Source organism: Mandrillus leucophaeus, unplaced genomic scaffold (assembly GCF_000951045.1).
Source record: "Mandrillus leucophaeus isolate KB7577 unplaced genomic scaffold, Mleu.le_1.0 Scaffold294, whole genome shotgun sequence".
In the NCBI taxonomy this organism is placed as follows: domain Eukaryota; kingdom Metazoa; phylum Chordata; class Mammalia; order Primates; family Cercopithecidae; genus Mandrillus; species Mandrillus leucophaeus.
In genome coordinates this window covers 4,169,215-4,184,502 of record NW_012103076.1, presented here as the reverse complement: position 1 = coordinate 4,184,502, position 15,288 = coordinate 4,169,215, and the positions used below count along the sequence as shown (strand labels likewise).

The 15,288-nt window shown below is 54.3% G+C and overlaps 1 protein-coding gene across 1 annotated transcript in view; it reads right to left on the bottom strand.

Annotated features, from left to right (window-relative positions):
- Positions 1-3,245: 3,245 nt before the first annotated feature.
- Positions 3,246-15,288, bottom strand: part of CELF4 (CUGBP, Elav-like family member 4) — a 310,947-nt gene continuing 298,904 nt past the window's right edge. Inside the window, exons 11-14 of the mRNA XM_011986116.1 lie at positions 14,915-15,064; positions 10,691-10,756; positions 8,785-8,865; positions 3,246-3,397 (exon numbers count right to left, since the gene is read on the bottom strand). Coding sequence (XP_011841506.1) covers positions 3,246-3,397; positions 8,785-8,865; positions 10,691-10,756; positions 14,915-15,064 — 449 coding nt within the window. The remainder of the gene's footprint in view (positions 3,398-8,784; positions 8,866-10,690; positions 10,757-14,914; positions 15,065-15,288) is intronic.

The following is a 15,288-nucleotide window of genomic DNA, read 5'->3' as shown; positions in this document are numbered from 1 at the left end:
CACTGTGTGCGGGGAGCAGGGAGGAAGTTCTGGAGGAGGGCAGAAGCCCAGCCTTCCGGGAAGAGTTCAGAGCTCCCCGGAAGCCCAAGAGTTGAGAAGGAGTCCAGGGTCCAGGGAACTTTTCTTCCCTTGAACTGTTATTAACTGGCTAGCAGTCAGAGCAGGGTCTCTCCCCTGCAGACTGGAGGCCCCTGTGGCAGGGCTCTGGGCACTGTCACCCAAGTTCATGCTTCTAGGACCATCTTCCTTCTTCAGAGCTACCTCTCCTGCCCTCTTCCTACCCTCAGAAGGTTTCTTCTCCCAGGCCCTGTGGGAAGACCCGCAGGTAGAATCCCCCCATGGTATCCCCCCAGCCCTCCTTCCGACATAGGAACTTTTCTGCTTGACATGCCCTCATGAAGGTCTCTGGAAGATTCTGCTCATAAATTTACATGTATGCTTATAAAGAGTGAATGTGGCCTTTGAGGAGTTCTCTTTAACATAGCGCCACTTTCACAGCAAAAATAGCACTTTAAGAACAAAGGGGACCTAGCACTTTCTGAGAGTCTGCCCTGGGTAAGCCCCCTAACAGCATCCCTGGGGCAATGATTCAAATCCCCTTTTTACAGAGGAAGCCAGTGAGGCTCACAGGGCTAAATGACTTGCCCATGAGGGAATGCTGAAGTTAGGTCTCACTTTATTTTATTTTTGTTTATGTATTTATTTTGTTATTTATTTTTGAGACGGAGTATTGCTGTGTCGCTAGGTTGGAGTGCAGTGGTGTGATCTCGGCTCACTGTAACCTCCCTTCCTGAGTTCAAGCAATTCTCCTGCCTCCACCTCCCGAGTAGGTGGGACTTCAGGCGCCCGCCATCATGCCCAGCTAATTTTTGTATTTTTAGTAGAGATGGAGTTTCACCATGTTGGCCAGGCTGGTTTTGAACTCCTGTCCTCAAGTGATCTGCCCGCCTCGGCCTCCCAAAGTGCTGGTATTATAGGCATGAGCCACTGCGCCCAGCCTAGGTCTCACTTTAAAGGCCTCTGTGATATTGGCAGAAAGCTCAGCTGCCTGGTGAGAGAGAGAACCCAAGTGGCTTAACCAGGAACAGCTGGGCTGGACCAGCAGCTCAGGAGTCTGTCGTTTTTTCAGGGCTGGTATGCTTGACATCAGAAATTTGTTCAAGAGAGGAGAGTTAGATTAGAGGTATACAAGGAATGTTTCTTTAAAAAGCAGGAAGAAAAAAATGTAGTCCTGGCTAATTTAAGTGGGCTAACAGCTTGAAGAGGATAGTGCTTAGAGTAGACTGCGAGGAAATGCCTTTGGAAAGCCAGGCTGCACCCACACCCGGGACAGTGCAAATGAGCCAAGTCTGGCTATGGCTGGAGACTAAACCTGTTCCAGCAGAGGCGCCCAGAGCTTCCTGGGCTCTCAGCAGTGCTCTTCTCATTTATGTAACATTTGGGACTTACTTAAAGAGCAGATGCAACTGATTTCCAGCTTGTTGTTTTTACATATATAATTGTAATTCCTAAGGAGAAATACCAAAGAGCGGAGGCCCGCAACCCTGTCTTTTGCTTTTGCTTTGTTTTTCCACACCCGGAGAGAAATGAGCTGCTGGGGCAACTCCATGCCATTGAAAGACCACAAGTTCCCTGTGGCAGCTCCAGAGGGGAAGGGACAATGGTGCAAAGATCTTGACTACTTTGGGGAATGTGTTCTGAATCCTCAAGCCTTTCATGATTCCAGAAAGCTGGACTCCAGAGTGGAAACTCCTTAGCCTGTGCTTCCTGATGCTGCACTCCTGTCTCCTCTCCCCTCCACCACCCCCAAGCTGTGACCTGGGTTCCCTGGCAACACAGCCTCCTACTCTCTCCTCCCAGCCCCAGAATCTGGGGGTCACCCTAGAGATACTGAGTTTCTGGCAGACTCGGCTCTGGTTCCATATGTGGCTCTCTGGGGACTGGACTCTTCAGTCCTCATGACTTATGAAAGGGTCTGGCCCAGAAGGAAGGGCTGATGGAGAAGGATGAGGAGGTCGGAGGGCAACAAGGAGGAGTGGAGGAGAGAGGGTGAAATGAAATTCCAGGAGGAGGTCTGACACTTCCTAGATAGGGTTGCCAGACTTAGCAAATAAAAACACGGGATGCCAGTTACATTTAAGCTTCAGATCAACAATAAATACTTTTTTACTGTAAGTACATACTTATACTAAAAATGGATACTTTGTCTATCTGAAATTCAAATTTAACTGGCTATCCTATATTTTATCTGACAGCCATACTTCTGGATGCTTCCAAGTTTTCCCTCTCCCATCTAACAGCATGCCCTGGGCACATTTCCGGCAAACTGTATTTTATTACTCTCAGCTCAAGGATCTCCCACCGTTTCCACTGCCTACTACACCCCACGAAGCATCCCCATCTGCGTAGTGGAAACCCCCCAGCACAGACAGCGCACCCCCGTGCCTGGTCTCCCTCTCACTGTCCTCTGGCTCCTCTCACCCCAGCCCCATGCCTTCCTCATCCAATTCTCCCCACCTGGAGTTCCCTCCCTTTCTTTTTGTGTATTTATATCCATCTGCCTTTCTTGTCGCTTCATTATTAGGTGCCTCGCAGATTTCACTGCTGTAAACATAATTTTCATCTAAGCTCAGTGCTTAGGCTTCCTGAGGGCAGGGACCAGTCTCCTCTTCCTGACTCCTCAACAATACCCACCTCTGGTGGCCTGAGGCAGGTGAGTGGGGAGGGCAGGAGGGAAGCAAAAAGCAGGGTAGACAGAGAAGGAGTTGGGGCAGGACAGAAAGCTGGAGAGAGGAGGCCAAGGGGCGGCCAGGAGAGGGGCCTGGCTAGGTGATTGCCCTGTCCAGGTGTCACACTCTGCTTTAGCCTCGGGGCTCAGGCCAGGCCACTCTCACCATGAGAGGAGAGGGGCTACTGGGGGAATGGGTGTGGCTGGGCTCTGCCTGCTGCCCCTCCTACCCCTGCTCAAAGCGGCCCCTTTCCCTTCTCAGTCGGTTGGAATTTGGCTGGAAGAGGAAACCCATTTCTTGGACTGGGAGTGGGAGATGGGGAGCCAGGTGGGGTGGGTAGGGAAAGCCAAGAAGCAAAAGGAGTAGTGGGAGAGAGAAGGGTGAGATGAGGCTGGCAAGGGCCATGGAGCAGCTGGGGCGGGGGCAATGTGAAGGAGCAGGTTAAAAGCAGTCGGACACCAGTAGGTTGGTGTGAGCACCGCCCTGTCCTAGGTGAAGCTAATTGGTTTGTTATCTTTACCCACCAAAGCATTTACTTTGGTTAGTCGCCCGATCCACAAACACTTTCGAGGAGATGACATTACCGAAAGGGAGGAACATCTGCATCAGCTCAGCGTCCCCAAACTCCTGGGGCAGATGGTAGATGAACAGGTTACAGCCCTCGGGCCCTGCGGTGAGGGGAGGGGGTGGGCCTGTCTCTTATACACATCTAGATGTGTATAAGAGACAGTGAGCGAGTTAGGCAGCACAGCAGGGAGGGGTGGGGGCAAGGTTAGGAGGGGGGGTCTCATTCCAGATCCAAGGGAGCCCCAGAAGAGGCAGGGATGCTGAGCCCCAGGTCTGAGCTCCGGTCTCTGCTCTGCCCTTGGGCAAGTCACTGAACCTCTCTGTGCCTTGGTTGCCTTTTCTATAAAATGGGTCTGTAGCAGAGTCTTGGAAACCCTAGGTCTCCAGGGCGGACTCGACCTACTGCTGTGTCTCTGGAAACCAGGTGCTGAGGATAGGGAAGGCCAGGGAGACCCGGGAGGCCTCCCTCCTGCCCAGCCCCTGCTCTGGTGGGGACCAGGGTATCCCCTGGGGCAGCTGTGTCCTGTGCTGGGGAGACACCCCACTTTCCCCTCTCTCAGGCCAAGCTCAGACTCTAGGACTTGGGTGCCCATCCTCCCCCTGGCCTGCAGCCTCTCCTTCTCATCTGCCCCTCATGGCCCAACTGTCCTGCCCAGTTCCTCACACCCAGGAAACCAAGATTTATCCTGCCTCCTCCTGTATAGGTGCGTAGGAAGGGCTGCAACCGAGGCTCTATGATTAGCCAGGGAACCCTCCAGCCTCATGACATGAATGTTCTTCATTTCGTTACCACAGTAACAGCCCTGTGACTTCGGCAGCACAAACTATGTGTCAGGCTGTTCTGAGCACTTTACATGTACCTAACTCACTTAATCCTTACAGCAACCCTGTGATGTGATTATCATCATTGCCACTTCACAGATGAGGAAGTCAGGCCCAGAGAGGTTAAGTCACCTGCCAAAACACACACAGCTGGGAGGGGCCTGGAGCCAGGACATGAGCCCAGCCTCTCTGTCTCCATAGTGTGAGTTTTCTCCCTCTTGCGACCAAAAAATCTCAATACCCCAGACTCCCTGAACACTAAGCAGGGCTTTAGCTTTCTAAAATTCCCAATAACTATTTACCTGTTTCTTTTGAAATAGTCAAAACACTCAATTTTAACTCTTTGAAATGGAAATCGTTCCAAGATGTGTCTTAGATGGCATATGCCACATATAATTTCATCTTTTAAAGTGACCTGTGGTCATTTCAATGATGGCATCCAAGCTGTGGTGGAATGGGAAGGAACCAGCTGCACCTAGCGTCGTGTAAGAAGCAAGGTTCTGAGCAGAGGCTGCTGGAAACCTAGGCGTGAGCTGAACAGTGAAGGCTGTAAGGCACCGACATGGGCTGCTGCGTGGCTTTCGCAGCCAGAGCCAGCCGTCCTTGTTCTCCAGGAGCAGTGAGGCTGCCAGATAACCCAGTTCTGGAGCAAAGACTCGATGTGGAGACTCTGCGCCTTCTCTTCTGCTCCTCTACCTTCCACTCTCCTCCTTTTCTCCATCTATTTCTACTCCCTCGAGGTTCACAGCCTAGAACAAAAATGTCCCCAACCCCTAAAGCTGCCCAAGGAGCCACTGGCCTCCTCCCTCCTTGCTGCTCGCCCTGCACCCTCTGCCCACCCAGCCCTCCGGCCTCCCCTCCCTGGACTGCTGGCTCCCAGGCATCCTGCCAGGGGACGGCGCATTCAGAACCAGGCACAAACGTGCTCCCTCACCCCCTTCCAGGGGTTCCTGGTGCTGGATACCCCTGAGCTCTGGTGGCCCTCCCCTCACCCTGTCCCCTCCAACCATGCTGTCTTCCCACTGGCTCATGCCCTGTGAATGTGCCCTTGATGGCCCCCAGCTCCCCATACCCTCCCTCTCTGAAAGAACCTCCGGCCTCTCCCTGCTCGTGCCCAAATCCACACTCCATCTTCTGGGGTGGGGCTCTTTGTCGTTTATGTCTGGAGGTGTTTCTCTCCAACCAGACTGGCTGCTCCCAGGGGCATGCTCCTTCTTGCATCCTCCTGCCCAGCCCCCTCCAACCCCGCACACACCTTCCTTCCTCCTCCCATCCTCACTCTTCCAGGCCCTGACTGCTCCACCCCAGGCTGACACCTGCCTTGACTTGGGGCCTTGGCTCTGAGTTCAAGTTCTGCAAGCTGCTTTATGTGGAAGTTAATCTATTCTCCTTAGAGATAAGGAGCCTTCACAGACAGGGCCCACAGGCTCAGTCCCATGTGCACGGTGTGTGGTGGAGCCCCAGGGATGACCCTCTAGCCCAGGCCTGACAAAGAAGCCAGGGCAGCAGCTCCAGTCCCTTCCCCTGGACAGTGAGTCCACACGCTGTCTAACTCCAGCTACCTCCAAGCCCGTCTGCACTCCCTCATTCACAGATGACAGAACATGCAGATGGTAGAGCTGGCAGGACTTTAGAGACCAATCTGGTCCAGGCTAGCCTTCTGAGAAATAGTGAAGCGGAGCTACAGAGACAGAAAGCAGCTACCCCTGACCATCCTGCAGCCCTGGCAGAGCCACTGCGGCAGCCATCCCTGAGGGTAACCTCGTCCAATCTGTGGGGCAGATAGCCTCTGGGGAATTCAGGCATCTGTCCATTTTCAGGCTTAGCTCAAAGATGAGGAGGTGGCAGAAGGGTCCTCCCCTGCCACCAGAATATCCTGATATTTCCGTGACTTTCCTCATGGGGAGGGGACCATGATATAAAAAGGCCAACTCTTGGCAGGGCTGGAGGAACACAGCCTTGTTTCTTGTCCATGACTTGGACAACTCTGTGGGACACGGGTTTGGCCAGGCTCCAGCCCACCTTGCCCCTGTCTCTCCCTGGCCCCATGCTCACCTTGGACTCTGCAGCAGCTGTACTTTTGCTCCCGCTGTTCCCCCTGCCTGGACCACCTGCCTCCCCAGTTCTATGTGCTGCCAACCTCTGCTCATCCTTCCAGACCCACAGAAGCCTTCCTAACAAACCACTCTCAGTGCCATGCCCTCACCCACCCATGCTGTGCGGCTCTGTTGGTGTGTTCCTCTTCCCCATCCCTTGCTTCCCTGGGGTGGCTCAACCCATGCACCATGGCCTGGGAGAATAGGGACAATGGCAGCAGATCCCACCACTCCAAGGAGAGGCTGGAGACAGGATTGGCCACAGAGAGCCTAGACTAGGGAGCAGGGTATGGTGGGGCAGGAACTGCAGCTGCTCAGAGATGGAGAGAAGGAATGAGGAGTTCAGAGCTACACGCACAGGATGGTGCAGAGTGTAGGGTGGGAGAGGGGCAGGACGGCCCATGGGAGCCTGAGTTTAAGGCCTGCAGTAGGGGCTGTCATGTGTGTTGGGCAGGGTGGCATTGACCTGTAGCTGTGTGAGGGGTGGGGCAGGATTCAGAGACCCCTGAGGCAACAGGCCAGAGTGATTCAGGGAGCTGACAATGGCCTGAAACCAGCGGGAGAAAAAATATCAGGGCCTGTGGGCACAGCTCTGTGTTCTGGACCTGGAGCGGTCGACATGGGGACTCCTGGATCCCACCCCTTGTGGCCCCGGTCTGACTGATGAAGGCTTGGACTGTGGGGAAGGCAAGGGCAGGGTAGGCCCAGGGTTGCAGCCCAATGAGGGGACCACCCCCACCCCCACTTCACCAGTGGTAGCCCCGTGTCCCTCAGCTGCAGCAGCGTGCGGCACGGTACAGACTGGGCCTTCCTGTGCACCCCTCTGGGTCCTGTAACTTGGCTCTCCTGGGCACGGGAAGCCCTGATGCCCCCGACCTCAGAAGTTGCCTGCCGGGTGTGAGCTGGGGCGGTATGCCTCATGCACAGCCTTGGAAGAGGTGGTAGCTTGGTAAAGAAAGGGCGCTGTGCACGGGCACTTGCAGAATGGAGTTTGGGGGCAGACTCAGCCGGCTTGGTCCTCACACCCCTCCACAGAACGCTCCCCGCTCTACTCACTTTGCTGTGAGGACACTGAGGCTGAGGGGATAGAGTGATTTGTTCAGAGTCACAGGGGAAGGAGGTGCCAGAGTCCCACCCAAAAGGGTTTTCTCTGAAGGCCAGGCTCTCAGCCAGGCAGGCTGCGGCACCTGTTTGGGGTCTGAGGGACCTGTCTGGCACTGGGGCCTGTCAAATGATGTTGGACCAGCAGACGCTTGAGGCCCTTTCCAGGACTAATCTACGTTGGAGGGCTCCAGGGCACTGTGTGCAGGGGCTGTGAGTCAGGCTTTTGGAAGCCACCGGAATGCTCTGACCACAGGGGGCTGCCAGGGGCAGATTTGGTGCCTCACTACCCAGTGACCGTTTCCATAGGGGTGGAGAGGACGGGACCTTGTTAGTGTCCCGCCCCTCAAGCTGAGCTCTCTGTGCAGGCCCACAGAGCCCCAGAGGGTGGGCCTGTTCATCCAGCCTCCTGTCTTCCTGCTTATGTGGATCCCTAGGCACTGGGACGGGAAGACACAGACTGGCAATTCTGTGGTCCCTGGCAACTGACCCAAAGATCTTGCTGTCCTGCCCTGTTCACACCAGGGCCTTTGGACACAGCTTTCCAGGATCACCCCCTTCTTTCACTAGGCCTGCACTAGGGCATTGTCATCTCTTCTCATCCTGCCCACGCAGTCCTGCCCTGGGAGCTCCACCTGCTTCTCCTGGTCACTCAGAGGGCACAGCTTCTGTGGGTAATGAACTCATCTCCCTCTCCCATTCCCCTCAGCCATGAGCCCTCCTACTTCTCCCCACCCTCACCACTGGCCAAATCCTGCCCACCAGAGGAGGGGGATTCTTGGACCCCACCTCCTCTGGGGCTTCCCTTCCTGACCCTCTCAGCCTGGTTACCATCTTTTCCTCAATGTGCGCAGCTGTCAGAGCTGGCTCTGCAAACCACCATGTTGCTGGAGTCTCATCTCCCAGCTATGCTCCCTGGGAACACAGTGGTGGGCCCTCCAGTGAAAACCCCCAAGGATGGGCCTCTATCTCCTCTGGAAGATCAGAAACTCCCTGGGTCAGGGACAAGGCCTCCACTGGCACACACAGGCCTAACCTCTGCTAGGTTCTGTTCAAGGGATGGTTCAAGGGCTTGCCAAGGAAGAAGCACAAACCCAACCATTCAGAAGCGGTTCTCATAAACCAAGGTTTCAATATGTGAGCTCTGTGTCAGGCCAGCAGCAATGATTGAGGGGAGTAGGAAAGGCGCCTTGTGTGGGACCTGCCAGCACTCAGGGCATTCTGTTCAGTCCCCTGTCCTAGGCCGGACACCGCTCTGGTGTACAGAGCTGCCCACAAGAAGTGGACCTCTACCCTTCAGTTGGAGAGCGCCACTCCTCACAGCCTTGCTGTCTTCCCTTGCCCACCTCAACACAGCACACAAGCGTGGTCACCTTTCCAACACACACCCCAGCCCAAGGCCCAGGTGAGCAGCCTCTTTGGGGACAACTGGGGTAGGGAGGGGCCCAGGAGCTGGCCTGCAGACTCACCTTCTCTCTGCTGCTGGGGGATCATTGGAGGCGGCTGAGGAAAGGCCTGGCTTATCTGACCATAGGCAGCAGGGTAGGCGGCTGCTGGAGGCCCAAGACAAGAAGCAAGAGCCGGCGACAAGGCAGAGAGTGGAAGCAGGAAGAAAGAGAAAGATTTCAGTGCAGGCAGTAAAAGCAGATCAGCCAAAAAGCGCCCTGCCACTCGGCCACTTAGGACAAAGCCAGCTTTCAGTTCCCGGACTAACAGAGAAGTTGCAAGGTGAAGAGTGGAAATGCGTGTGTGGGTGTGTGTACGTATGTGTGCACATGTGTGTACATTACATGCATACATGCATGTACATGTGGGTATGTGTATGTGTGTGCGTGTGTGTACATTACATGTGTACATGCATGTGTGTGGGTGTACGTGTGTGTGTACATTACATGCATACATGCATGTGGGGGTGTATGTGTGTGTGAGTATGTTACATGCACACATACATGTATGTGTACGTGTGTGTATGTTACAAGTGTGCATGCACGTGTGTCGGTGTGTGTATGTGTGTGTATATGTGTATATGTGGGTGTGTGCACGTGTGTACATGGTGTTAGTGCACGTGTGCATACATTACATGCATACATGCATGCGTGTACGTGTGTGCACGTGTGTGCATTACATGTGAACATACGTGTTTGTGTGTGTTTCAGGGGAGGCAAGTTGAATTTGAAATAGTGGATAAACCACATGTGTGCATAACACACAATCATGGATAATTAAAAACACCAAAATGGCCTGGGCAAGATCACCCCATGCCACCTAGAATCCACAGGAAGGTTTTCCCACTTCTCTGAGCCACAGCTGACTCCTGCTGGCAGGCCCTCACTCCCACTCAAATGGCACCTGTGTGGGAGGTGGGCGGCCACCTGAGGTGTGGACTTGGCCTCTGGGAAGCCTGCCAGGGGGTAGTCCCCAGGAGCAGAGAACTGAGTTGGATAAACCTGATTGTCCAACCGGAAAGGGCCCGAGGCAGGACAGGAGTGGCCAGCTCCCTCCTCTGCCTGGCTTGGCTCCCATAGCAGCAGAGCCTGAAGTCAGAGCTCAGGGGACCCAGGAGGTGACAGCACCTCCTCTGGGCTCCAGATGTGCCAGGCCAGCTTCACCTCAGTTCCCTCACCCCTTGCCAGGCAGCCCCACTGCACTCATGGGAGACAGCACTGGCTCTTCTAAGCACAGGGAAGAGAGACCCTGATCAGGTCAGGCAGTAGGACACGGGCTAGGCAGGGACGATGATGGGGTGCTGTGTCGTCCAGGGGTGAGAGAAAGAGAGAAGCCTGGCTGACAGCTTGGCTTGTGCTCAGTGACCCCAGGCCCTCTGCTCACTCAAGGCTATCCCTTCCCACCTCTCTTCCTCTGCTCCCTGTTACACCTGCTGGGACCCCATCCTGCTGCCTGTGTGTCAGGAAGGGGATGGGGAAACAGCATCTCTTCTAGAGGCCCTCCTTCTCTCAAATCAGGCATCTGTGCTTCCCGGGCCAGTGACTGTGACCTGTGGTGGGCACACCCAGGTCCAGCCTCACCTGTGGTGCTGCTGTCAAACCTGGTGCTCCTGGGCAAACCGGCCCTGGAAACTCCTTGGGGAAGGGAAATCTGGCCTCAAAGACAAGTAACTGCCCAGCAAGGGCAAAACTTCCACCTGGCCTGGCCACTCGCCTGAAGTTCTGCCCATCCCCACTGCAGGGGCACTCTAGGTGGCCCGCTGACAAGAAGGCAGCCTGGAGGATCTCTGGCAGCACAGCCCTCCCTCTTTCCACTCTCTCTCCCCACCCCATGCAGTGCTGGCCCCAGGTCTGAGGGGGCACTGGTGTCACAGGCGTGGAGAGATAAACGGAGTTGGGGAAGGAGCCGTGGGGACGCGTGGATACTAACGACCTGCATACTGCTGCACTCCGGCGTAGGCCTGCTGCAGGGGGTCCGCGGCGGTGGGGCTCTGCGCTGTAGGGAGCCAAGGGGACAGAGGTCAGCAGTGCCCACCACACTGGCCCTTCCCCCTATGCCCATGAGGACAATGATGTAGCTGCACCGCCTTTTCTGGCTACTGCAGGCTCTGCCCTGGGGCATGGCATCTGAGACAGAAACCCTGAGTGCCTGGACCCTCTGGGGGTCACCTTCCCTAGCATCCTTGGCAGGGTAGACAGTTGCCCACCCTGGCTGGGGGATGCAGGCTGCAGTTGGCCTAGGGTTGGGGTAAGATGGGGGCTCATGCAGAGCACTGTGGAGGGTTGGGGAGGAGATGCCAAGGAAGCCTCAACACTGAGATGCTGGCTGGGGGGACACACAAGGGGCCCAGCCCTGCATAAGGGCTGTGGGGAAAGGGAGAGGGGGCTGGCAGCCCCTAAAGGGTGAAAGAAAGGGTAAGAAGGCCTCATACTACTGCTTTGTCCTCCTGGGCCACTGTGCCTGCTCACAAAGAGGGACCCGCCCTCACTGTCAGGGAAGCTGCACCAGGCATGGAGGTCTTCCACCCCTAGCCCATGGCCAAGCTCCTCTCAGCAGGGACCAGCTACGCAAATGGGGTCTTCCCAGTAGCCTGAGAGAGGGGTGCTGCCCACAGAACCGAGGAACCAGAAGACCAAGGACCTTCCTCCTATCTTCCAACACTGTGACCCTGGGATGTCCCCCGCCCAGTGGGAAGAGAGGTCCCCTGAACCAATACTTTGGCAAGAAACTCAGGGAAGCTGGGCTGAGGGAAAGGCCTGGTTCCCTTCTGTTGCCTTTGCTGTCTCTGCAGAAGCTGTGGGCAAAAGCCTGAAGCATGGGCCAGCAGTAGGCACTGGTTTTGGTGACCAAGGCTGGTAGTGACTAATGTGGGAGTGGGCTGGCCTTGGAAGCCCAGAGACATGGTAGAGGCAGGGACTGCCCAGAGGGAGGATGGAGCCCTAGGATGCTTGAGGGAAAACCAGGTAACATGCAGTGGCAGGAAGAAACTACCTGGGCTTATCCACCTGTCAACTCAGGCCAGCTAAGCTAACTGGCTGTGCCAGGCTTTGGGATCTTTAGTCTAGGAAGAGTGCCCCAACTTCCCTTCTAAGCATGTTTCCCTGAGTATCTCAGTAAACCTCCATTAGAAAAAGAGCACCTGGGCTGGGCACAGTGGCTCATGCCTGTAATCCCAACACTTTGGGAGGCCGAGGTGGGTGGATCACCTGAGGTCAGGAGTTTGAGACAAGCCTGGCCAACATAGTGAAACCCTGTCTCTACTAAAAATACAAAAAAATTAGCGGGCATGGTGGTGGCTGCCAGTAATCCCAGCTACTCAGGAGACTGAGGCAGGAGAATCGCTTGAACCTGAGAAGTGGAGGTTGCCGTGAACTGAGATCATGCCATTGCACTCCAGCCTGGGCAACAAAAGCAAAACTCCGTCTCAATAAAAAGAAAAGAAAGAAAGAAAGAAAAAGAGCACCTGGGCCTGAAGGGTGTCCAGGGAAAAGCCTGGGGCAGAGGTCCCTAGAGACAACTGGACAGTAGGTTCCATAGCCCCCAGGAGCAGGATGTGGCAGGGCAGTCCGACCCACGAGGGCTCTGCTCAGATGTGGGGAGCTGAAGATTAGCCACAATGCAGCCTCCTTCCTGCCTGGGGATGTCCCAGTCCCACACCCTGTTCCTCTATTTCTCCCATGGTAGAGGCTGGAACTGAGGGCTCCTCAGTGGGGTGTGCTTGGCAGGGTGGTCTCCTCTCTGCCTTCCCTCTGCCCCTATCCTCTGCCAGCCTCTAAGCTCTATGGAGAGAGAACCATGTCCAGATTGTGCTCTTGGTCTTTCCAGCTATTCACCCATGCAGTGTGTTTGTGCAAATTAGAAAAGGGTGCCCCTTCCTCTGGGCACACAGCTTGGTGCCCTTATGCAAAATATAACCTGCACGATTTGCATGGCAGTCTCCAGCACAGTGCCAGGAACATCATAAGCATCTGACAAATAGTATGATGAAAAGAATGAATGAACAATCTTTAATGTTTGCAAGAGCCACCCCTTCAAGGGTGTTTATGTGACAGTAAAGGCCACACTGTGTGCATCCAGCAAGAACCCAAGAGGGGAGATTAGAAAAGCTACCTGGGGCTAGGAAGCAGAGAAAAGCATTTATGAGACCCTCTCTACTTCTCTGACTAACGACCTCATTAGTAACTGCCAAAGAGTGAACATTTTGAAGGATCTCGCTCATTACAGTGGGTCCAAACTCTGCATTTAAAGATGGTAAATTAATTTTTTTAATGTACTACTTTTTTCCTTTCTTTCCCTCCATCCCTCCCTCCCTCTTGCTCTGGCAGGGAATTGTTTATGAGATGTGGCAGATTGTTACAAATGGGGGAAGAAACGTTTCCAAATTCCATGAGGGAAATAGCTCACAGATGCTGGAGGGGGTTGGGAAGGAGCAGGTTTATCAGGATCCAGAGATCCAGATGGGCTTGTGGGCAGGAAGGGGTGGGAAACGAAGACACCCAGATGTGCTGGGGATGCCACCTCCCAGCCCATGAGCCTGAAACTGGTGGGGTCTCTTCCACCCCCAGCTTGCCCAGCTCCATCCTGCCTCCCTACCAGCTTGGGGTCATCATCTTTAAACAACACTCCAGATCGTTAGAGCCTCATCACTTCACTCTCTAGACTACTCTGGCCTCTTCTTGGTGCACTGAGGAGTAGATTATGGGGCAAACTCTGGAATGGGGAATGGGATCAAGGACAACTCCAAGTTCAAAGTCAGGAAACTCTCCTCTATTTCCCTCTAGTACACTGACCTTGCACTCTGCTGCTGGTGGGACTTGTATATACTACAAATGCCTGGTCTGCACTCCAGATAGGGAAGCGAGAATGTCTGGGTGCATGTGGTTATATAAAGCCCCACAGTGGATTCTGATGGGCACCGAGAATGGGGAACAGGACCCAGCCTCTGCTGTCAATCCACCTTGGGCTGGCCTGCCTGCCCTGTGTGCCAATCTCCTTACCACCTCCACTCTTGCCGGGCAGGTCCCTCCACAGGAGGGTGTTCCCTGTTCATCTTCACCACTCCAATTCCTGCCCATCTGTTAAAGCTCGATGATAGCTTCCTCCTTGAGGAGGCTCTTTTGGGCTTATTCAGCCTACAGAACTCTCCATTCATTGGGATCTTTAGCATTTCAAGTCTGAGAACACTCACTCTTGATCAAACTTAATTCTGCCTTATTGTCTCATCTTTCTGCAGACTTAGATTGTGTTCCCAATGGACTCTGACTTCCCAGGTGATAGGTCCATGTCCTGCCCTCCTTCTTGGGCCCCCCTTTCCAAGCACAAACTGAGTACTTACTGATACTTACGGGGACTCTAACCTCATCCTCTGCCCTCCAGGAAGTAGGGCGGCACTCTCCACATCTGGAGCACGTTGCCCTTGTAGTCTACTACAGGGCTTTGGGCCCAGCTTCCCTGCCCTGATAGCAGCCCATTCTCCACACTAGGGAGAAGAGCTGCTTCAGGTAAACTGGACACTCTCACCCTGTGAGGACGGCTAAGTTTGAGGAACAAAATTAATCAGGAGCAGGCCTCCTGGATCTTTCTGTGTGGCAGACTTTTTGGTAAGAGTCCAGGAGCTGTCCAAGGTGCTGGGCTGTCTGTGGTGCTGAGCTGTCCAGGGTGCTAATCGCGCTTTTGCGTGCAGCAAGGGATTCGACTGGTCTGTACTAGACAGACTGCCAATCGTTGTACCTCCCTCCACTCCTTCCCAAAAAGTATTTTCCTACTTAACACTACCCCTGATTGTTCTTCTAGTTTCTATCCCCTTACTTCTTGTAGGTTAAATTGACACTCAATTATTTTGCACTTACTGGTCTCTCTACATGGTTGTACAACTGCACCCAGTCTCCTTTCTTTCCTAAGGGAGCATCTGGAATGGGATTCTGTCTCCCAGAACAGAATGACACATCTCCAAGGGTAGGATTTGGGTCTCATTTCTTCCATCACAGGTTCCCTGAAGGAAGATGGGAGGCTGGCCCTCTCTGATCACACTTGGGGTTTCATCAAGGAATGGACAGAGGGCAGGAGCCACATCTTGTTATAACAGCAAGGGCAGGGACAGCATGAATAAAGAATGTGCTGCATAGGGAAATAAGTGCTAACAGATGTGCTTACCTGGGTAGGGGTGGATGCCATTGGCGAACACAGCTTCTGCAGCAGGTTGCCCATTGGCCTGTGGGGGGAGGCCGGTGAAGCCATTCACCCCAATGGGGGACGGGATGCTAGGCACGGCTGGTGCAGTGATGCCCGGAGGGGTGCTGCCACCTGGGATATTCCAGGGATACGGAAGGGTGAAGGAGGAGGGGAGGCAAGCAGAACAAAGGTGAGGAAGGCCCACCCATAAAGCTCCACTCAACTGTTTCCAAGGACATGTGGATAGACTTGGACCTCACATACCAGCTCAATCTTATCTATGACCCATGCCTTGGCTTATCTCCCTATATGAAGTGACTTCACCTATTCCAGTTGTATCCATCCTTTAAGGCAGA